We start from the raw sequence: 24,378 nt of genomic DNA, 5'->3' as shown, positions 1-24,378 counted from the left end.
AGTGAAAAACCTGTCAACTGGGGAAAGAAACGCAAGGAAAGCAAGTGCTGACTCACTACACATGACAGGTAGAGAACACTTTTTATCTATTCACCACCTTTTTCAGACAAACAAATAACTTTTGGAGAAGGAAGATTAGAGAGTTTGTGTTTATCAGTATAATCAGTCTCTACACATTTATGAAGTTCCACTGATTTGTCGGTAAATCTTTTGAAAAATATTCACTTATTCTGAAAAGGCAAACCTGAGCTACCTCAAGAATGTTTTTATGATAAATATGCTGTATTTATTATAATATAAACATTTATCACTGAGTGATGGAATAAAAGAACATCTCCAAGGATGTCCAGTGACATGACATCTGGCTTGGTTTTCAAAGATGCATTTAAAGATGTCTGATGAAATTAACTGTACTTACTCAGACTCAAGTACTGTTGAATTTAGTGTAAGACAAGTAAGATTTCATAATTTTACTGGGCAATGATATTCTATTTCGGTGGTCCTGTGTGGTGCATTGAAGCAATACATGGTGTTCAGAACATGACCCACATCTCACTGTTCCACAAAAATGCACTTTCTTTACTTTGACTTTGAAGAAAGTTTGTTTTCCTTCCATGTTCTGAGTAGGGGTGTGAAGTGTGTGAGGGGAAACCAGTGAGTTTACCCCACCAAGTTAAACTCAGTGCCTTCCCTGCTCAAACCATGAAGGGACTTCTATTAAGGCTTTACCTGTAAGGCTGAATGAAAAGTGCTTGAAAACTGTTTCTCTGGCCCTTCTGTGTAGCTGGATATAAATACTCTGGGATCTGACTCCAGCCACCTGACTTTGATATTCCTGTCCTTGCTGAGTTTGGCACTGCAGTGCAGGAAGAGCCCTGCAAACACTTTTGTGGTGTGTTACCCAGACAAAGGAGCTTTCCCCAACCTAGAAACGTGGCACTCCAGTGCAAAATAAGTTACACTCTTCAAGTCCCTCCTGTAGCAATAAATTCAAGGAGCTTGAGGTTGAACAGAAAGGGAATAAACCCTTTAGTAACTAAGAGAGGCCACAAATGATCCTTGTGTTCCTATATCCTCCCTGTTTATGACACTTTGAAACTCCTATGACAATAAATAAAGCACCTGTTTCCCTTTTGCAAAGCTGATGTTTCAGAAAAGGACATCTAGAACTATCCTCTTTCCCAGTACAAATTAATCCCCTAAGGCTCTCTTCATAATTTTCTATTTCCATTCAAATTGTTGGATCTTTCAAAAGAATAACAGCCAACTAGTATGACAAACAGTATAGCACATAATTCCTCAGTAGCATATGTGCTATGCCAATGAAGACATCTCTCTCCTTCTCCCCTGCCTCTCTTCTTTGTCAGGCCATAATTCAATCTTGATTCATGAGGTTTCTCTCTTTTTCACTCTTAAGACAAGAAATCTGACCACACTCTTAGATTGTCTCAATCACACAGTGACAAAAAATTAAACATTGAAAGTGATTTATTTTTAAAACACTTGCCTGTGTTAGTTTTGGTAACAGTTTAAAATCGTGGTTTAGGACACACACTAACACTCTTTGGAACCATTTTTACAGAAATATTTCCAATTTTAAACAATTGATCTCTTGTCAAAATTTAGCCAAAACATCCCTATTGATTTTCAGACTGGAATAACACCACAATGATGAGTCTGAAGATAATTGTCAGCCATTCCATCTTTGCACACACATTACATCAAAGATGCTTTCCAAGCTGAGCATGAAGCTCCTTTTGCCTTGTACCTAAAATATGTACAGGTGAGTTAGCCACAACACTGCAGGTTTGTGTAAGGCCTGCTGCACAGCAAAAGCTCAAAACCAACAAATCACAACTGGATCAGCTCTATAAAGGGGCTGTTGTAAGCCACGATCCTTTCTCAGCTTGCTTGTTCCATCCCTGCACTGAGTCATCTTGGTGCGTGTGAGTGACCTCAGTCAGTGCAGTGACCTTTACCAGCTGCAAGCTCTGACAAATCCTGTAACCACGGGATGGATCTAGCTCAGCTCAGCCTCAGTTAGTGCAGCTCTGCACAAGGACCTCTTGCACTGACATCCATAATGGTGATGCAGATGCTGGAAAGAAAATAAACTGACAGATGGCACTGAGGAGTGCCTCCTCTTGGAGATGGAGCACTTATGAATAATACATCCCATTAAAGCAGAAAATACGTGTGTCCACTCAAGTCAACAAACAACAGACACAGAATCCCATCGCCTGCAAGATCACGTCTCAGAGGTGTAGCTTGCCTTTGGACCCAGAATTGCTGTGTCCCTATTAAAAAACACAGCCATCTATCAACAACAGAACAGCCCTCTCCCTTCCTATTTTGTAGCCCAAATATTTAAGACCACTTATAATACCACAGTCACAGCTTCTCACTCTCTCAGGGGAATTTAGCCAGTCAATAACATGTGCCTGTGAAAAACAATTTTTAAGATCCCAACATAAAAAAAAACCAGGAAGAGGAAAAAAGAAAGAGTATGTAATATATTGCTTCAAAATCACTCACAGAAATTACCCAGTTAACACAATGTGTATTTTCAATATACTTTTCTTGTTTACTGGATTATATTTGGTGACCTTAAAAACTACACATGCACCTATATCATAGCATTAACCTCTTATTTTGCCACTATCAAAAAAAATCAGTTACATTTAGAGCTTGCTTTTGTCACCAAAAAGTAAACTTTATTTTGCAGACCTGTTGATGATAGCAACACTAGTTTCATGCTTATTTCTGAGAAAACTGAACGCTGATTTTTAAACAGAAATGAAACAATGAAAAGGTCTTACCTTTGTGCATCCTTCTCGACTCCGACTCTTTGGTCATGGTTGCCAGGCAGTGAGGAAGTACGCTGCCACAGCTGTTGCTCTGTCCTAATGGTAAATGTCCCTGCAGGAAGTTTTGTAAATACATGCTTAAAACTGTATTTCAAGACTTTTAAAATCAGCAATGGCAAAATAATTTGCTTTGTCATGGATATTAATGTCACGTCATTTCAATTAGCCATCGATATTTCAACTGTGTAAAGTCTCTATTAAGCCAAAATGTTTTCAAAGTAGTACCTCCACCTTCCTGCTGTTTGTTGATTTACCACATCACAAATAAAGAGTATTTTAACTTTATATATAACTTTATCTTTACCATTTAGAGGTTCTTCAGTAGGAAAGAAATCAACAAGTTGTGTCTCTGGAATCAATTTGAACCACCCCAAAAATACAATCCTTGAGACAGAAATCAGGTATTTACGATTAATGTACTACAGCATGGCATTTCCAGAGGCCAGAAGAATGGCTGTTAGTACAGAAGGTTACACATACATTCCCGTTTGTTAATAAACCTCAAGTCATTTCAAAGTCCACTTCACGCCTGAATTTGGGAGGTTACACAATGCTCAGGGTGCTCCCCAGCCCTCCCTCTAGCCCAGCCCAGGATCTCCTGCAGGGGCTGGAAGGCTGCAGGCAGCAGCCACGTACCTTGTTTGCGGTGTTGCGTCCCAGAGTGGCGCTGCTGAAGTGGGGGGACACAGCCGGGGGGGTTTTCTTGCGGGGCAAGGTGTCACTCAGGTAGGTGCACTCCCTGTGCTGCTTCTTGCGCTCCTCCAGGCTTCTGAAATGCTTCACGGGGAATTCGTTACAGTTTTGACAAAATGAAGTGATGCACTTGCTCAGTTATACTCTACATGGAAAATACTGATAGTCTGTAAAGAACAAAATCTAACACACAGAGAGCCTCCTGCTTTACAGTGCTTTCCATCACACTGAAGTCATACTGATTTAAAAAATGCATCGAATTCATGCACACATTTTATGTACATGTCCCTGTACCTTTACTTCTGTGTCAAGTCTAGCATACAAGTGGAACCCAATGACAAAGTAAAACTTATCCTTAGATGTTATTCTAATGAATTGGTGGATTAATACCAATACAGCTTTTGAAAGGCATTGTTCAATGCCTTATATGAAAAATTAACTTGGGATTTCACATATACATTATTGCTGCAAGTCCTCTGACAGTTACAGTGGCTCTTGAATATTAATATTTGCTTCTGCATTATAAGGTGAATTTTTGTTCAGAAACATTCTATAATACATCATGTTGATTTTTAAATGAGTGGTGCCTTTTAAGTGCAATACTGCAAGCACAGTCAACTTACAGTCTATCATTCTAAAGTCCTCACACATCAATAAACTTTAAACAAAACAAAATAATCCCAAGTTATCAGCTTTGAATCTGTTACCTGTTGTTGCCTGCGGTGTTTCTTAGCTGGCAGAGGTGGAGGTGTATCAGATAAAGGAATAGGATCTACATGAGTAGCCATGACCTCAGGCCAATGGACTGATGGAAGTTGAGCAATAGAGCGAGGAGAAAGAGAGTGAGGAAACACAAATCCAGAACAGAGAGGTGATCTTAGCTTTATAGAAAAAAGAGAAATTACACACAGAGTTTTCTTTTTGGAATTTCTCAAAAGATACGGCACATAAAAGCTGCAGTTTTAGCACTGTGTTTGTTGGGGTGTTTAGCAGGAAAGGAGGTGCATTCTACTGCAAATCTCAAGGCATACTGAGTTACCAGAAGCAGCACACAAATGCCAAATTCTAAACCAGTTTCTGCCTTATTGAAATGCAAAATTATGTGGCTTTACAATTATAAGGTTATTCTGTTCCTTTAAAAGGCGATTTTTTCAAAATTTCACAAAGAATGAGGAAAAGAAAGTAAGTTAGAAAACAGACTGGACAGATTCCAATAGCTAAGGAATAGCTAAGATAGGTAGAAGTTATTCACCGCCCATAACTATTCAAGATACACTTCTACCACTTAACAGGGGAGGAAGAAAAAGAAGCTACAAAACATACAAAATGAACACCTGAACACCACTAAACAAGCTCTAATTAAGCTTGTCCACAGATGGTTTCCCAAAGGTGCATTACATTACAGTGTCTGGCAGGCAAAATTTGTCACTTAGTGCTGCTTGGGTCATATGAATTCAGTTTTTTTGGCCTTCAGAGTCCCATCTACCTAGTCAAAGACACTTTACAGCTGGAGCAGTCCTACAGCTTTACTATTAACCTGTTACCTGACTTGGTAACTGGCAGAGGGCAGTTTGCTTTAGGGTCAGTTTGTTACATGTTGAATTACCAAAAAATAAAAATAAAAAGAAAATAAAAAAAGGCAGCCATGAAAAAAACAATGCAAACAAAGGGAAATGTCTCTCAAACAAACCTCTTTATTTTGTGGCTGGCTCGTCAGCACAGCCGTGGAAGGCTCAGTGGCAACTGCTTCAACATCTGAGGGGGTCTGAGTGGAAGGGGATATATTCGTGGAATTGCCATACAGCTCACTAATTTCACTTACACTGATATAGCCCTAAAAGGAGGAATGCAGAAGTTACCAGGAGCAAAAGCCAAAAGACATGCAAGAGTATTAATGTATCCAGTACAATGAAAGTTAGTTTTAGAGTGATTCAGCCAAATATTTGTTATCATTGAAATACTTAATCATAAATAAAATAAAATTAGCATCAAGATTTTTGAATGTTAAATGCTGGGATTCTGAAAATTGTTCTTAATTTAATGCCAAAAACGTTTGTGTAATCAAAGTGCAAATGTGCATTAATTGTCCAAAAGATTTTACTAAAATGCAAATACCCTTCAGAAATTATGTAGCTCTTTCTCAGGAAAGCAGATTGGGCAAAAAGTAAGAATAAATCTTATTCTGAGGTCTTAATTTTTATTTTTTTTTTGTCTCTGATTAAACAAATTGCTTTGTTTCTTGCCTAACTATTAGGCTAATTTGAGTAAATCAAATTACTAACAGAACTGGGAAGAACTTCTATAAGGACAAGCCATTCCCAAAAATTACACTAACACATATTCCATTTGCATTATCTTGAAGACACTTCTAACTTTTATATGTTACCAGAAGAACCAGGTAAGATGCCATTAGTGTTAGGCTTACAGCCATTACAATTTGCTTTTGTTTGTTTGTTTTATTAAGCAGTCATACAGAAAGTGATGGACTGAGGGATGGCAGGAATATCAAGTGTGCTTCTGCCTGCTGAGAAGATTTAAGCAAGCAGATTCAAGGTATGACGGCAAAAGGCAGTTATTGCATGTATTTTGGTGGTAACTGCACAAATGTTTTTTAGGAAGTAAAATATGGATTCTTATCCATTGTGCATAGGATATCAGGCTGTACAAAGTCAAATCTCCTAATTTCTTATCCACAGAAAATAAGGCTATGTAAAAGGAAAAGTAAATCACTGTTAAAGAAGTGTCATAAAGATGAGCTATAAACATAATTATTTTTAAATCAAGATGTAAGGCTGCTTTCACACTGACAGTGTGTGGCAAGGGCTGTTTTTATTACTGCACCAGCATAGTGACATACCAGTGTGTACACTTCAGCAATTCCGTAAGAGAAGCCACAGACTGCTAGAGTATTTCTTCTTTTTAGAAATGCCTAAATTTACCAATGAGCATAGAAGACAACTTGAAAAGAAATGCCAACATTACTATCTATTAGCATAATTTCCAATGTATGATATCAGTTATTTCAAGCTGATAAGACAATTCTGAAAATTATGTATCATACAGTGAAAAAAGCACTTTACAAATGGGCAGCAAATCTTAACTTTCATATTATTTGATGTCCCATTAATTGAGGAAACTGGCTAAGATACTAAAGTTTATCTCTCAAAACATGTGACAACAGTACAGTAAAATAGAATCCAGTATGAATTAACATAAAACTTGTCTAACCATCTTGTAGTGGCAGTTTATCAGCAACCAAAACTCAGCAATTCTGTAATGCAATATTGTGTTAATATTAAAGATTGAAACACTTTCACCTTTAGATGAAGAACATTCAGTTCTGACTCACAGTGCCAGTGAGGATTTAGAAGGAAGATAAAAAACTACGTAAGGAACAAATCCTGTGCACTAGCTCAGACCACTGTTACATTTACTCAAATAAAGGGTTTCAAGTCAGATTAGTCATCCAAGTAATTTTTTCAGTGCTGAACTTTTAAACAGCATTGATTTTCGTTGCTTATTTAAGTACTGGAATAAGCATCCTGCTTCTTTATGTGAGGCAGTGTTACTCTCTTGCTGTGCAGGCTGTGAGTCAGCTCCCAGTGGATGGCAGAGAGTTACAAATGTGTGCTTTAGTGAAGATGGCTGGCAAACTTTGGACCACAGACTTGACTGATGCATGAGCAACCCTGTGGTGAAATGAACTGCTGCGCCAGCAGTCTCTGTAAGCCTGTCTTTGGTGCCTGATTTTTAAAGGTGCCAGGACAGTCAGAGAAAAATTAAACAGGCCCAAGACAAACATGACATCTGGCAAAGGTATTTCTTTCATAGGACAGAGCCTGTGGAAACACTGAGGATGAAACACATAACCCTTGCTGCTCCTTCTCTTATTTGCCTTGGAGTAAGTTCTGACTGACTCCGCTGCAGTGATCAGAATGACACCCCTGAATAATCCATTTCATTAAAGAGAGTGTAGACTCACTTAATGTAGTTGCATTTTGAAGTACGTGAGTAAACAAGCCATGAAGTGTATGTGAAAAAACCCAACCAGACAGCACCCACTCTCTAGTGAGAGAATAGGCAGATCCATCTCAAAAGGGAAAAAATGAAGCTTAGACTTGCTGGATGTCCTGGTGGGAGGTCAGATGTGCAGGTCAGAACACAACCAGGAAACTGAAAGTCCAAGCAAGTAAGGAAGGGTGCTCAATCCCACTGGCATGTGGAACTGTACACTAGGAACCTGGAGATCAGATAAGCAAGACTCCAGTTCCCAGGTGCTGAAAGGATATGTGGTTGCTTTAGACTTTGAGAGCCCAACTTTCCAGAGAGACACCTACATCATTAGATGTGGCAGACCTTGTTCAGGGCTTCAATACAGGCAGATCCAGCAAAACCAGTGAGAACTCTTAAGAGTAAGTTACTGAAGCAGTCACAGATGCCTGTCTGTGTATTTTAAATGCTAAATTTTCTGCTTCCTCTGACTCTTCAAAAAAGTGAAATAAATAGCTCAATATGTATCTTTGAACCACAACAGCTTGAAGTCTTCAAATCAATGCTTTTTAAAAAGAATAAAATGTACATTAGCAAAGAGCCTTATTCTAGCAAAGAGCCTTAGAATAAGGGAGGGGAGGCAACGATAAAACCTACAGTGCAAAAAATTAAGACCAAACAGTATTTGTACTTGAACAGTTATTCCCAGATCTCATTCCTCTTCACTTCAATGAGGTTTAATTGTCTATTTTGAGAAAATTAGACAGACACACACATTCCACACACATAAAACCAATCATTTCTCCACAGCAAGAGATTAAAGTGATACCAGCTACATTTGGAAGAATGTCAAGAAAAGCTATTTTTGCTCACTAATGAATTTAGACTTCTGTTAAAAAGTTAAAAAAATGGTATGAAATTACTTTGTAAAGATTTGATGACTAGAACTTCACTAAATACTACATACTGAAGTGTTTTTGTATGAAGCACTAATAAAAGTTAGTTATGGTAATGTCAAAAGCAGAGAAACTCTTTACCTCTTTCAGACTATTGGGACTGACAGGAAATCCCTTTCCTCCGGAAAGTGTGGAATATTTCTTTTCCAGATTACAGAGATTTTCTTTTTCCTGTTAAAACCAGACATTGTATATTAAATACCAACAGCCGTGTAGTGAAAATAAATGTTAGCCATTTCCCTAACTATGTGAAGAAACACACTGGGATAGAAGACTGAAACTGCACAGCAGAGCTTCAACTTCATCCTTTTAGAACAGAACTGAACAAAAACTGGAGGTACAGAACAAAAAACAAATGATCAAGTTTATTTAACGACTACAGCCAAACCAAGAAAGTGCTCCTTCAGCGTTTTGAAAATGATGATTCTGCTTAGTGAGCTAAACATGGTTTCTCTCATGATTAAAAGGAGAACATAAAACAGATGTGAAGGGGTCATACCAGCTTATTAACCAGATGTTGGCTGATGTGAAGTAGCTCATCTCATGGCCTGGCAGGGGCTATTACAAGCCAAAACTCTGAGCACACTGTGCACAGTCCCAATAGCCACACAGGGAGCAGAGGCTTCCAGCTTTAGCATGTGGCTGGGTGCCTCTGCTTGAGTCCTCGGGAAGGAGGGCACCTTTAAAACACTCCGGCTTATCAAACACCAGTAGTGTGTTCTCTTAAGGATATCTGCTGATTGCAAAAGATTTCCTTTTTTTTTATTATTTTAAAGGTGAATATCTGTCACATTATTACCAACTTGCTATCTTCTGCACAACTGATGCTCTTCTTGACCTTTACATTCATTTAAACTATGAAATTCTCTTTTATTGCATGCTAAAAATGTTTGAAAGACAAAAAATACTTACCCTTTGCAGTATCATTATTAAGTTGTTTTTCTCTTTTACAAAATGATCTTGTTCTCTTTGTGCTTGTTGGACAATATGATTGGCTTGTTTTTTGAGAGCTGAAATCTTTTCCTAATATAAGAAAATCACAATTTACATGATTTATTTTCAAATCTCAAGACAACCTGCAGCAAAGATCCTATTCATTAAAGTTCACTTATTCATATGCATGACTAAGCAGCAAGAAAGTAAGTTTTTACAAGACAGCTCAATGCTCTGAAGGAGATAATTAAATGAGAATCAGACAGTAAAGAGAAAACTTATTCAAGAGACAAAAGAATAACTGCATATATTAGTTGATAATATAGTGACAAGCATTCATATACTGAACAGAACAGGTTTAGAGATCCAACCTCTGATTTCTGAAAAAAAAATGATATTTAATTGATTGACATAGGACCTTTATAACTACTTTTTTAAATTACTGTATTTTCTTAATTAGTGTTCTACCATTATTTTAACAAAACCATTTAACAGCAAAATCAATAACAAGCCTAAAATAACTGTAGTTTCCTCCAAAGGGTACAAATCTTCTTTCTTAAAGAGGTAAAAAAAAAAACTTTGGTACTTTTTTGGAGCAAATTAAAAGGTTTGATTTTTACATGAAATATGCGAACAGGGCATGAAATGTTATTAATTTCTTACTTCTTGGATAAGTGCATTATTTGATTTGTGTGGGATGTCACTGGGCCATTGTCTTTGTTCTCTTTCAAAGAGGAACATTTTGCATTATTTCTTGCAGGTGGGCAGGTTGTAGATCCATTTCCTTGCCTTTATGCTAGCAACAAAGAACAAATTAATTGAACTTTTGGTGCTCTTACCTTTCGACTGACAATGCTGCGCTGATATTCAGCTACTTCATGCAGGAGCTGTTGTGTCAGATTTTCCTTCTCTTCATCTAACCTGCTTTCATGTTCAAGCTGCTGAAATTCTAAATCTTCAAAGTGTTTGCTTTCTATGTCCAGAATATCAGCATCCTTAAGGAAAAAAAACACAAAAAGGTAATATAAAAAAACATAATCATGCTTTCACTGATACCACAGTAGAGGTTCATACAAACAAACACAAAAATCAACCTAAAATTATATTTATATATTTCCTACAACATGTCTCACCAGGATCTCAATACTTTTAATTACCTACTCGCATAATAAGAGAGTAAATAGGGCTAATTATTATTTTGATGTTGATTTCTCCATAAATCCTACTGTTCCTCTTGCTAAGAAGAACCTGCACAGTGAGAGAGCTGTTTTGCAGCACTCAGAGCAAGTGGAGCCTCCCAAGCTGGGCTCTGCTGTAGCCTGGCTGGGACACCACCAAAGCCTGAACCTACCTGGTGAAGCTGCCACATGCCAAACTCAGAGGGCATCTGCCTTCCAACCAAAAAAGACAAAGTATTACACCAGTAACCCCAGAGAAATGAACACGGCATTAACTGGTGGAAATGGCTCTCTGTGCAATTAAGGACTCTAGTCATCCAACCTAGCCAGTAGGTACAGTACTTCATAAAAAGTATCAGTCCACTTTTATGCATTCCCCTGAACTGATACCACGTTTTATCAGAAAAAGAAGTTGAATGCTGCAGAAATTAACCAAGAAATAAGAACACACCTCCCTTCCGCTTAGGGATGATGAGACCGTGAGTTTTAATTCACAGTGCTTTTCAGCACAAGAAATGAATGTGCTGAAGAAGAAATAATTTCTTGCAACATCTGTGCATTCATAATATGAATTCCTACTTACAAGTTCCAGAGTCCTGAAGAAAAGGGTGTGTTTAATAATTGCAGCATTAGTAGATGGTAAGGTTCTCTAAAGTAAGCACATTGTACTTGACTTGCTACACAAGAAAACCTACATCCTGGAAGGAATGGAAACTTGTTCCTTTTCTTATTTCAACCTGAGGCAAAGGTTAGTGGCCAAGATAAGCCACTACTAAGGTAGATCTCTATAGAAGGAAGTCAAAACTAGGTTCCAGTGTATCAGAGAATGACACACTCACAGAAACTGAAGAATGCAAGTTCCCACATGGAATACAAACATCTTCCCCTTACTCTCCAAAGATGTGCTCTTCACTTGTAGGAGACAGTGAAGAGATCAAAAGCAAAGGTGTGGGCTAAAATTTACAGGAAAGCAGTTACCTACAATACAGAAGTGGCCAGACATCTTCAGCATCCCCAAAATGCCCAAAGGGGCTTTGCCTGGGCCATGAGAGTCAGTAAATTCAGCCTATTTACACAACAATAATTGCTACTGAGGCAGTAGAAAAGACTTCAGAGAAGGCAACTGATAATGAAAAAGCCAGCTGTGGGCATTTAAAATACACTTCTGCCCAACAGGGAGAGCGTATATGTGTTTCAGACACAGGGAAGCAAGAATTTGCCAGCTGCCCACCCCAACCCAAACTCCAGGCCCACCCTGCAGCCAGCTGCTAAGTGAAATTGGCCACTCACTCCCTTGGGCACAAACTACCAAGTTACTGAAGCCTCAGAGAACCACAAGGGAATTAGTCTCCTTGATGCCTTCCTTGTTGTCAATAAAGTAGCACAACAGAACATGTTGCAGACTCAGGTATTTCACAGGATGGTTTGGGTTGGAAGAGACCTTAAAAATCATCTCATTCCAAACCCCTGCCATGGGCAGGGAACCTTACACTAAACCAAGTTCCTCCAAGTCCCATCCAACCTGGCTTTTAACACTTTCAGGGGTGAGGAGTCTACGAGTTTTCTGGGCCACTCGTTCCAGTGCCTTACTGACCTCTGAATACAAAATTTCTACCTAACATCTAATATGAACCTCCTCTCTTTCAGTTTAAAGCCCTTGGGTTACCACTACCTGCTCTTTTAAAAGGTGCCTCTCCAATTTCCTAGAAGACTCCTCTAGGTACTGGAAGGTGCTGTAAGGGCTCCCTGGAGCCTTCTCTTTTCCAGGCTGAAGGCAGCTCTCTAGAGCAGTGATTGCTCCAGCCCTCTGGTCATCTTTGTGACCTCTTCTGAACTCATTCCAACAGGTCCATGTCTTTCTTTTGCTGGGAGCCTCAGTTATTTTTGGGGAAGGTATTTTCTCTCTTTTGGGTACAGTACTTAAATCATTCCATGACTGCTCTCACACTTGAGATCAGTTTGAGAGCTACTGGGCACTTATTCAGTGACAATTTCTACTGCATTGATCGCAGCAGCCACAGCAAACTCCCACTACAACTGGCCAGGAATAATATGCAATAAAACTAACTGGACACTTAACTACACCCCCACGTTTCAACTCTGTCCCTCTTTCAAATCCAAAATCATTATTAAGACAACTTTCAAGGAACAAATTTTAAAAAAAATTAAAATTTAACCAAACAGATTTCTAGAAGCCTCGTGGTGGTCAATAGTGAAAAGAGATTTACTACCATCCCACAGCAACAAGACTGCAGCATCTCATGAATTAACAGATTCAAACATGTGACTGCAGAGGAAAAGCTTCCTTTCCTTTAAATATGTATGAGACATTACATAATACTCTCCCCCTTTTTTTTTAAGATAACATACAAAAATCTGTAAGTGTCTCAAAATCAGCACACTTTTTCTGTAGCAACTGAGAATTTAACATTGTTGTTTCCAAAGCTGGTTTTTTTATTTTTTGCTCTTTGAAAAAATTAAATAGAAATCTGCAAATAAAACAACATCTAAAGAGTATTTCCTATAAAGCAGAAAAGCCTTTTGTTCATTACTGCTATTACAGCCTTTATTCCTGATATAAACACCCAAGACAAAAAAAAAAAAAGATTTAACTTTTAGATGGCCTCTTGAGTTTCCCATACTGATATTTTAAAATGATAAAATTATTATAAAATAACTATATGTGCTGTATAACTCACTTAAGGCTAATGAATACCAAGATTTTTCTACAGAAGCTAAGGGTGCTTTCACTGACAATACTGTAATTTTTTTACAAACTAAAATCAGGTTGCAATTAGACTTTATGCGAAGTTTATTTATACCAGTGTGACACTTTTGAAAATATAGAACAAAATAAAGCTATTTTAGTAACTGGTAAAATCTTCAAAATTAATTTTTCAAAGTACAGTTAAGGCTAACAGCTAAGCTATATACTGAAAAAAAGAAGTTATCCATGGCTTCACCAAGATGGTGATTTACTGGCCAATTCCTCTCTTCGCTCACTCAGGTGAAGAATGATGTTCCACCAGCCACCTAAACATCACAACAGCTTCCACATCACCCAGCAGGCCTAAAGGGCTAATTACAGGCAAGTGACCCAAAGCTTTAGAAATATTCAACACCAAATGATTTCTAATCCACACATTTGCATGTTACTTGTTTGCCATCATGCACATAATCTATTACAAGCATTCCACAAAAATAAAACCCTGTAACTCACGACTATTAAAATTCTAAGTTGCAAATACGCTCAGGCACTGGATACTTGAAAGGGAAAATGTAACACTTAACTGCAAAAAAAAAGAAAAAAAATTAAAATCAACAAAATAAAAAATTAGTGCAATCTTGAAACTTGCTACTGACCCTCTTCAGCTGCTGCTGTAACTGTTCCCTCATGGACTCAGGGCAATTATCAAGCTGCGTCTTCTGCTCGGAGTAAAGCTCCTGAAGCCTCTCTAGTTTTTCCCTCTCAGCATCAAGTTTTAATTTTTCCTGAAGCATGAACCAGAAAATAAAGACAATTACCTTCAAACCCAAGCAGTTGTTAGTGATTATGACAGTGTGTGGCAAAACCTTGCTGAACAGTTGAAGCACGCAGGTCAGAGACAGAAACCTCGTTAGTTGAAATGCAATGGTGGGATGCAAAAGGATCAAAACAAAACATTCATCATTTTAGTGGGGTGATTAATTCTCTCCCTCATCATTGTGCTTTGGACCTGTGCCTGGATGATGTTGTTAAAGCCCCCACCCAAACACTTGTCTCACCTAATATAAAAAAAATAAAAAAATAAAAAAATAAGGGAACTATAGCCATGTTAGTGAGGTAACTGATGAAGTTAAGAGTGAAAGAGTAGCTTTTAGAAAGCAAAATGGATGGAAAATGACTGCAGTTTGGCAGTGAGGGAGAAATGGACCTTCCCAGGAGAATGAATTTCATGCCTGTGTGGCTCTGTATAGATAAATACATTTAGCAAGCAGTGAAAAGCCAGAATGAGACAGAGCATTATAAAGAAATAACTCTGGGCCAGGAAATCCTGTTCCAGCAGAAACACCAAGTGATCCAGCAAACTTGCTTCAGGATATAGCAACTGCAACCTGTTTGTGGGGATCACAGGGGACAGCTTCCCTGGTCTCCTTCAACTAGTTCAGCTTTCCTTTTACTCCACTCAAGCAGCAGCACTCAGCACACTGCCTCTCACCCTCCAAAGCTTTTGGCCTTTTAATCTTTGTAATCAAATACTACATGATTTACTATGCAACACTGTTCCAAAACTGGCTGCACATCACTTAAGGCTTGCCTGTAGACTATTATTTATCTGTGGACCAAAGTTTAGGAACCAGCAAATCACAGCACAGAGCATTTTTTCAATGTCTTTCACTTACACCTACACTGGCTGACACAGCAGATGCATTTTCTACAATTCAGCAATTAATAACTGGAAAAAAACAATTTATGCCTGATATGCCAGGCAAAAATAATCAATTAGGTCCCTGAAGCCAGGCCCTCTGCTACCTTCTAGCATCACACCTGAACAGCTCTCTTTTCCTACTTCATGTTCTGTGGTAATGCATCTCCTTCCTGATGGTCTCTAGCTCTCCTTAATACTCAAAAACTATCAGTATTCTGAGTACTCCAAGACACAGCTGAATTCTGTCACAGCATCTCATCATTTCCTCTCTTTCCAGTCCTAACTATTATTTAATTTTGAAATCAAATGTGCGGTGCAGCAGGTGCTGTATGATCAGACATTGCACTGCCCTTTGCCACAGAGAAGGAATGGCTTTCAGCACACAGTCCTGACCATTTCAAACTGTGGGAACACTTCCTCTTTGCTATGCCTGACAAGTTTCTCAAACCCTTATGCATGGCAGAGGCACAGTAATAAACATGTGTTAGCTGCCTGCTTCCTTTATGATTTTGTTTCTAAATCTGAGTGGGACCAGCAGCTGGGATCCAGTTTTCCCAGTATCTGAAAACAACACTAAGAATTTTTATCAAGTCCAATGTCAACCAGATTCCCAGCTCCATTATGTTCATCTACACGTGCAGCTTCTCAGTTCACACAGTAAGATGAACAATATGCTGAACACAAGTACATTTTATAAAGTTTGTGAAAATAGCTACTGAGCCAGCATATTCCATGACCTGAACTTCCTGTACCAGCCTCTGTCTCACAACAGCAGCAGCAGGCAGCAGAAATACAGAGGATGTAGCATGAGGGAGCTGCACAATGAGGGAGAAGCATGCAACTCCTGCAAGGTGACCTCTGGGCTGCTGCTCCCAAGACGCCCCATCTGCTGAATCATCCTCACTTCCAACATGGAAGGAAAGCTATGAATAAACTGGTTGTTCCCCTCCTCACAAACTCTGCTGTCCATTTAACGTTCAGCCCACAGTCTGCCACCTTGTTTCACACTTCCCTTTTCTGCCCACCTAGCCATCCAAAGCAGCAAGGACTTCTCTGACCTTAGCTGCAGTGCCTCTGAAGCCATAAATAGCTCTCTAAATGTCTGTGCACTGCTACAAGCATGCTCAATCATCAACAAGCAAGTCCAACCTCGAGCGTGAGGAGACATCATCAGCAAGGATAAAACTCCCTGAGAATCCTGCTGGAGATACTGTTACATGCCTCAAGAAATTAGAAATGTATTCCTTTGAGATTGAAAGTGATACTCATCTGGTCTATTTATAGCATAGGAAGTGCTAACATCCCACCAAACTGGCTCCCTTCAAAATGTGCAGCCTTAACAGGAAGTATCACTTTCAGCAACGAGAGGTATTACATGTTTTGCAGCTGTGGAGCTGATTTCACTCATGTCTCAGGCTGTGCACTGGTGAAGTCCATTTATTACACAAAAAGTAATTTCAATGAGAATGAGAAAAGAGTGAATGTGAATGAGAAATTTTTCACACAGTGTTTTCTATAAGTGAATCAAGGTGAGTTCTTCTGGAAGGGGAGAAGATTCATGACTTTGCAAGCCAAGTGGAAGATGCAACTGAGGCAGGTCTGTGGGTGACTCCACATGTGTTTGTGCAGAGCTGGCAGCATGGCTGGGAACAAGCCATGCTGCCAGCTCCTGCTGCTCATCCTCATTTCACTACAGGAGCTGGGATTGGTTCATGCTTCTCTGCAGATTGCCCCATCAGCTGCAGTCTGGCTGAATTCTTAACATCCTATTTCCAGAGAAAGCAAGTGCAACATCTGGTCTTAGCCCACTTCCCAACTTGGCCTCTGGTCTGGCTCTAAACACGTTATAACAAACCTGGGGTCAGCCTGAATACAAAGCAGGACTGACTTAGGGTTTGATGACGCTGGGGCAATTCTTGCATCAGTTTTGGGGGATTTCTGGGAATTGTGAAAGATAGCAGTAGAAAGAATTGATGTGTGACACTGTTCCCAAAGTCACAGATGGGATGTCAGCAGAGAACACATGGAATGAACACAGACCATAAATGATCAACATGGGTCAGAAAAGGAAATCAGTCTTCAGATCTGGTAGAACTGACTTTAGGGCAAAGCAAAAGCAAAAAAAAAAATTATATATACACATCACATCTCATAGATGATCATGACAGAGAAGAGAGAAAAGACTGGTATAAAGAGCAATCAGAGCCCCTACAGGAATGGGAACAACCGGAAAAAGGAGAAACAAATTGCTTCAGTGCTGTCTCCAGTGGTTAAAGATGCCCTATGCCTGATCAATACTGCTACTTCAAGCCTTAGTGGTTTTTCACACCCTTTCTGCAGAGAACTGCTGCTTTTCAATTTGTCTTTCATCCCAGCCTGCCACTGCAGGGAGGCTGGCTGGCTAAAATTGTAGAGCAACCAACCTTCCTGCATAAACTCGTAGAAACTTTGAAGAAACTGAAGTAAATTACATGAAATAGAGAAAATGTCTCGAAAACCCAGCTAAAAACTGGACAAACCCCCCTCAACAAGTAAGAACCCTAACATTTTACCAGCTCACTGTGAAATGAATTGCATGGCTAGGTGATTTGGGCTCATTCACCAATGTTCCAAATCTCCCTGCCCTCCAAAATAACACAAGAAACCCCCAAAACCCCCCAAACAAACAAAAAAGCCCCATCTAAAACCCAATGTATATGTTAGTTTCAGAGAGAAACTGTAAATAAGTCTACAAGGCAACTGAAAGAAAAAACCCCAACAAACTGAATTATTTGCTTCTAATACTTTCAATGTTCTAGTCTGAAGTACTCCAGGATCTTCCTTAGTCCAACTAACCTATAAATCATCATGTTTTAAGGTAGCAACATCTCATAACCCACACCAAACTTCAGACATGCACCTTCAGTCCCTCTCAGTATGGAAACAGCTGGTCTCACAAGTCTCACAGGTTTCTGAGAAATGTAACTGCATATAACTGACCAGAAAATCCCACTAAAATAAAACAGAGTCTCCTGTGCAAACTGTACTTGCTCCTTTTCTGTATTTTCTGACTACTCCTTCTTGCATTCCTCCATCCCTTTAAGGACAGATGCATTAAACTTGCCACAATTTAACTCTTTGTCAGTAAATCCCTGTTGGTTTCGTGGCAAAAACTATTAGGAGGAGAAAAAAAGTATGCCAGGCATATTAAAAGGAGCATAGTAAGATAGTAGTAGAAAGTTGTTCATAATAGTTCTTTTTTTCTGTATGAGTAGTAACTAATTTATTTAACAGTTTGTATTCAGTGATGGTGTCTATACAAGAGATCTCAGCTTTTTTCAGATGCATGTATTAATCTACCATTAAAAAGCATTTTAAGTCAGAGTAAGCCATCCCTCTGCTTCAATTAAAAAAGTCCCAATAGGTGCACACAGTAACCTCCTCCTAAGACAACTCAAATTTATTGGAATTTCTAAGCTCATTCTCTCATCATTGCAATGTGTTGTCCTAGTGAACAGTCGGGGAGGCAAAAGGAAGCCCATGATTCTACAGCACTGTTCCTTCATGAGTGTAAATGAGGAAACAATCATCCAAATCACAAGAGAAAAACATTCAAGTCAGAAAATTCAAATTCTTATAGTCTTCAACATTTAGATGACAGTAAGAGGACTCGCATTAGGGGTATGTTATACCCTATATATAATATATAACATTCTGCTATTTCACTCATGAATGTTTTAGAATAAAGCTTGTGAATTCAGGTTTTTCTCCTCGAGTCTTGTTATCATCTTTGTGGTCAGTAGTGTTCTCTCTACAGGATAATCTTATGTGTATATATCCAGTGGATACAACTATTCCCCAAAACAATTAATGCTGTGTATTGTATCTCAAGGAGGTAGATAATGTTATGGACATGGTAGCTCATCCTTTTAAAATACTTGCTTACATCTTGCTGAACTGGAATCTGACCAGTAAATATTTAAGAGGCTATGCTACAAGACATAAATTTGTCAGATTCATCAGGATAAAATCCAGCAGCAGGAATGTTGCATCCAGAAGAGAAAGGACTGAGGAGACAGGCAATCAGTATATTTAACTTTGGTTGCTAATGGCTTTTCAGACAGCTGCTCTTTCCTGACTCTATTCTTGCAAGTCTTTGCTGTACAAATTCAGAAGAGGCTGAGCTTCAAATGTTTTGGCATGTCTGGGATATTCTGTCAATGACTGAAAAAATATTTCCACAAAAGCATGTGGACAAAAATTAAGCGTATTCCAAAAAGGATGAGTTATCCCCCGCCAGCTGCTCCTGATTTCTGTCTTGAAGAGGGAGAGGAAATCCAGATTGATAAATGAGCTCCAGAGTATGTATTTCTCCATGACATAAGGCAAAGGTCCTCTAGAAGAAAAGGAATAATCTCACTCTCTTTTTTAAGAGTCTCAACTTTTACACAAATGCCTGTTTTGGAAAGTCTCCCAAAACTCCTATTTAGTTGTGGTTACCTCCCACAGCACATCTGCTGAATTCACTACTAATTTTCAGTTATTCTTGTTTATTCATGCTTACTGAGCTATTCTTTCTTTCCCTGGCTATGCTATTAATTTTGGCCTCATGTTTTACTTGGAGACACAGGGTGTGGGCAGTCATTAACCATCCTTCTCCACATATTCTGGACTGCATGTTTTAAAATGGCACAGATTATGGAGGCACTGGGCGAAAACAAAGTACATTGCAGAGCTGGATGACATCCAATCAGCCAAATACAGTTTTCTCCAATTCCCTTATAGACAAACATCCCATATAGACAAAATCCTGATCTAAGTCCCACAAGCGAAGGTTCATTAGAAGGAAGTTGTAAATGTAAGCAGCACCCTGGACCTGGGGTGCTGTTCCACTCAAACAACAGCATCATTATTGAACACTGACAGTAGTGCCATGGAAATTACAGGGAGCTGGTGGCAGGGAGAAGGGAAAAGCTTCACCTCCTTGCCCATTTCGGCTACTGCCCAGCTCAGCTCCCTCTAGAGCAGGCTGTGCTCAAAGTAATTTTGTCAAGATCCATAACTAAGCTCTTTTGCAGAGAGCTTCAAGCTGTATCTGTCAAATTGTGTTAGTAAGGACTTATCAGGGCTCTTTCTGCATAAATGGAACTTGTGATTAATAACTTAAATAGCTAATATTCACATATCTAGGTTATCATCTTTTTCTGTAGAGAAAAGGAAAGGAAGGGGAAAGGAAGGGGAAAGGAAGGGGAAAGGAAGGGGAAAGGAAGGGGAAAGGAAGGGGAAAGGAAGGGGAAAGGAAGGGGAAAGGAAGGGGAAAGGAAGGGGAAAGGAAGGGGAAAGGAAGGGGAAAGGAAGGGGAAAGGAAGGGGAAAGGAAGGGGAAAGGAAGGGGAAAGGAAGGGGATTGTAAGCTGTCTCAAGAAGGGCAGCCAAATGAGGCAAAATTGGACTCTTCTCCATATGCTGGCATGGTTTACATACAGCTGAAAATACAGGGCATGTGAAACAACTCTGGAAGCAGCTACCCCAGCCAGGACAACTGAGTCCTACAGCACTTGTACCTGGCAGACAGGCCAGGTACCATATCAGAACTATGCCAAGTCCTGCAAGGTCTTGTTATCTTTTTGAAATGGCAATCACCCATAGCTCTGATTTTCAAAACCCAAGCAAACCAACACAAGTTGCCTTCACTCCTTACAATGTGTGGCATAATCACAAAGGCAAGGGAAATGCTTTCAACTCACTTGAGGGTGTGCACTACACCATCCTCCCCACTGGTTCATTTGTTCTCTCCCCCCATTAGTCCTGCCTCATGATCTGAGAGAGTTGAGCATGGGATCACATGAGACCAACATGAAGCTTAACATACAATGTACAAACCCACCCACAAAATACATCCCTGGTTTACAACAAGGGGCTGGGACACAGAGATATTGCACCACAGCAACGAGCACACTGACAGCCCAAACCTGAACTCACTCCTGCCTTCTGACCTCCAGTATGTTTTCCAGTCAATTCTTTTGCCTTGCAAGGACTAACAGTTAGGGCTTTAATACTCTGAAAAAGTTGGTGAAACTTTGTGTCATCACCTAAATGAAATGTGCACCGGGCACTTTAAAAAATAATAATTTTAAAAAACCCCAAAGAGTCAGGTAGAAGGTAGTACAAGAGCTTCTACCTACAGTCCATTTCAAGCACTTAACATGGCTCAAATATTAGACTGTAGTTTATTACCTAACTTTTTAAGAATTTCACAGGTTTTTTCAAACAGGTGCATGGGTAAGGATGAGATTCAAGCAGGCAGGAGTTTCCTGTCAAACAGGTGCGAAGATCAGTGGCAAATTCCATGAGATGCTCAAGTTGCTCCAGAGACAACTGCCATCATTTACAGCACTAATGCCCCAACATCATTTCACAAGTGAAATGAACTCCCCCTCTCACCTCCAGACAGCCAACACCATGTGGTGTATTCAGCTATCACTCCCTTGCCCTGGCAGAAATGTAACCAACCACTGTTTGAGACCCCTACAACTTCTTGCCTTGAAGCCCCACCAAAGCCAAGACCCCAGGTATCAGAAGGGGTGGAATACTCAGGCAACTAATAGAAACTGTGACCAACCTGTGGACACTGGGACACTTGTTTTAGCAAGACATAACACAAAAAGTACCATCAGTACTTAATTCTGTCCTAAGTTTCAAATTATTTCACAAAAGGGACCACCTATCACCTGCACCTGAGCCCCCTTTTTGTGGGTGGGAGTTGATCCTGTATTACTACTGAGCCAAGAAGTTGACTATCATGCATCAGAGCTGAATGGCTGAACTTCAACATAGACACAATAATCAAGCTTTAAAAAACGCTTCTGTTTCAAGCCAGCCAGAACTTTTTATTTGTTGACAGGATCAGTGCCATCTGTTTTGCTGGCTGACCCTACTTTCCCCTGAAAGTAGCTGAAGAACACTTCAGCTGTCACTTTATATTTTACTCCCTTTGTAGAAGCCTGTCTCCCATTTCTATTTTCAACTTTCACTTTCATACAAGGCTTTCAGACATATTAAAAAAGCCAAAAACAATCAAACAGAACAAAAACAACAACAGAACAAAACTGAAAGTGTACAATTTCAGTATTAACTGAGCCATGGCTTGATGTTTAGAGCACACACTCACAGCTGGGTTTGTTTAAAACAAAGAGGAACACAAAAGAAAATACAACTAAAATTTTGTAGCTGATCTGACTAGTACCATGCCTCATACTGAAAAGAATGTTTTGAGTAAACTTGCCTTTTAGACAAAAAGTGCCTTTTATAGGCTGCTTCCCATGTTTCATTTCAACTGAAAATTTAAACTAGACCTGTCATTTGAATTCTCTGACTGCTACCTACACACTAACAGGTGACTGCAAGGAAATTTAAATTCCCTCTAGATTTTAGTTTAACTGAGCTTTCAGCTACTGGAAAGCCAATGCAAAAGACAAAATATCTCTTGAATTTCTGAACACGTTATTTATTACCACTTACCAACCAAAACTTCCAGCAGCATCCTTTTGAAGAGGATCTGGTTGCACACCCTATCTGCTGCCACCCACTTTAAACTCATCTTTCTGCTAAAAAGCAAGTACACAACATGTCCCATAGGCAACTTAAAATGTGACCACAGGCAACACTGAAAGCTGAAGGATCAGTGAGGGGTACACAAGCACAAGGAAAAGTGCAGACAGGGAAGTCCAGGGAGATTCAAACTCAAACTGGATGTGCACTGTCTCCCCACAGAGTGGAGATGTGGGAGCACCATTCTCCTTTTCAGACACAGGCTTGATAAGCACAGCCACAAAACAGCAGCCAGGCTCCAGACAGGGCAGGCAGAAACCAAAGACAGAAAGCTCAGAATAAAACAATGGAAGCTGTAAGGTGTGAGTTAAATGGGAACTGTGAAAGTGCTAAAAACGTGCAGCTTTTCTAAGCAGAAAATGCAGAAGACTTCCAGATATTTCTGGAAAGCTCAAGAAAAGAGCAGAGACTAGCTAGAGCAATTCCACAAGTGACAGGTCTAAATTATGAGGTACAGGGTGAAATTTAAAAAGGAAACAACACTGGCTGAAATCCCTGGAAAAACTTCCTGACCTTGAGGTATTATTGGCCATGGCACATCCCCTGTGGAGAGGGGAACTGCATGCCTGGAGAGGCCAGCAAAGAGCCTGCTGGAGGGAACCTGCACTCCCTGGCTTGAGTGATGCCACTTCATCTTGCAGGCCCTTTCCATTTCTGCATTTAAAATCTTCTTATACTGCCATCTTATTTTAGGAAATATATGCCTATCTATTTCTTGTGTAGTTGAGAGCATAAAGTATGTGACTGTGTATCAAAACTAATTAATTTCTGAGACATAATTACAGAGGGAGTATTCCACAGTACTTAAATTGTCAGTCAGCAAAAAAATAAAAGAATATAATTACTTTAAAATTACATACTTGATGGATGCCTTATATTATATATTCTATATGATATTAGATAAAAACTGCACCCTTTTTCATTTTGTTCCTTTGCTGAGAAAATAATTTCTTTCTTTTCACCCAAATTATATAATGGAGGATACTGGAACAGTTCAATTAACACTGTTCTTTTAAACAAAAGATAACCCAATTACAAGCCTTATATGGTGTTTTTATTAATAAAAGTATCTTCACAGTAGGTCAAGTCTTTTTTACTTGAGATTACTCTATTTTGCTTGTCAATCATACCTTGGAAAACAATACTGTTAAAAGGAAATTATGGTGAAAATTATTTTTTCTTCTTTTCCTGATATTTATCAAGCAAATTTTCTTACAGAATTTCATCAAATAAGCTCCATTAGTATTAACCATATAAATATATTTTGAAAATCAAGGGGAACAGAGCACACAGCAGGCTACAGTAACTGAATTACCTTTGTCTTTTCACCAATAACATTTCTCTCCAGTTCAGCTATTTTTCTGTTTAGATGATCCAATATTTCCTTCTCTTTCAGCAGCTCTGTTGTTTCAGATTTCTGTTCCCCATCCAAAAGGGCACATTCCATATCCAACTAGGAACACAAAACATCTTTCAGAAGCAGTCCAGAGTCAGAAGAAATCTTGATACACATTATTTTCAGGGGGGAGGGGAATGAGTTGGTTCATAAGAGAGAAATATTTTTTTAAAAAGGGAAGGGGAAAAAAATAACCCCTAGGTTTTTCTCCCACAAAAGTTAAAAAGAGTTCACAAATTTGAGAAAAAGTAAAATTGCAACATAAAATACTGCAAAATAAAGTCCAAACCAACTTTAGCTTGAAGATTCTTTTTTCCAAAACTTTTTATTTTCTATCTCTTCTCTGTGCTTCCTCCTGTTATGATAC

General features: G+C 39.2%; 1 protein-coding gene across 9 annotated transcripts in view; it reads right to left on the bottom strand.

Annotated features, from left to right (window-relative positions):
* Positions 1 to 24,378, bottom strand: part of PHLDB2 (pleckstrin homology like domain family B member 2) — a 65,049-nt gene that overhangs the window by 14,573 nt on the left and 26,098 nt on the right. For 5 of the 9 annotated variants that reach the window (XM_083854353.1, XM_083854361.1, XM_083854355.1 and 2 more), the window contains exons 6-14: positions 23,931 to 24,068; positions 13,981 to 14,109; positions 10,279 to 10,434; positions 9,419 to 9,529; positions 8,588 to 8,677; positions 6,418 to 6,489; positions 5,251 to 5,394; positions 3,504 to 3,644; positions 2,820 to 2,919 (exon numbers count right to left, since the gene is read on the bottom strand). In XM_083854353.1, coding sequence (XP_083710479.1) covers positions 2,820 to 2,919; positions 3,504 to 3,644; positions 5,251 to 5,394; positions 6,418 to 6,489; positions 8,588 to 8,677; positions 9,419 to 9,529; positions 10,279 to 10,434; positions 13,981 to 14,109; positions 23,931 to 24,068 — 1,081 coding nt within the window. The remainder of the gene's footprint in view (positions 1 to 2,819; positions 2,920 to 3,503; positions 3,645 to 5,250; positions 5,395 to 6,417; positions 6,490 to 8,587; positions 8,678 to 9,418; positions 9,530 to 10,278; positions 10,435 to 13,980; positions 14,110 to 23,930; positions 24,069 to 24,378) is intronic. The other 4 variants (XM_083854357.1, XM_083854358.1, XM_083854360.1 and 1 more) reach the window with 4 other exon arrangements.

This window comes from Zosterops lateralis, assembly GCF_965231275.1.
Source record: "Zosterops lateralis genome assembly, chromosome: 2".
NCBI lineage: Eukaryota > Metazoa > Chordata > Aves > Passeriformes > Zosteropidae > Zosterops > Zosterops lateralis.
Note: the sequence above shows the minus strand (reverse complement) of the source record. Positions and strands in the feature narration are given on the sequence as shown.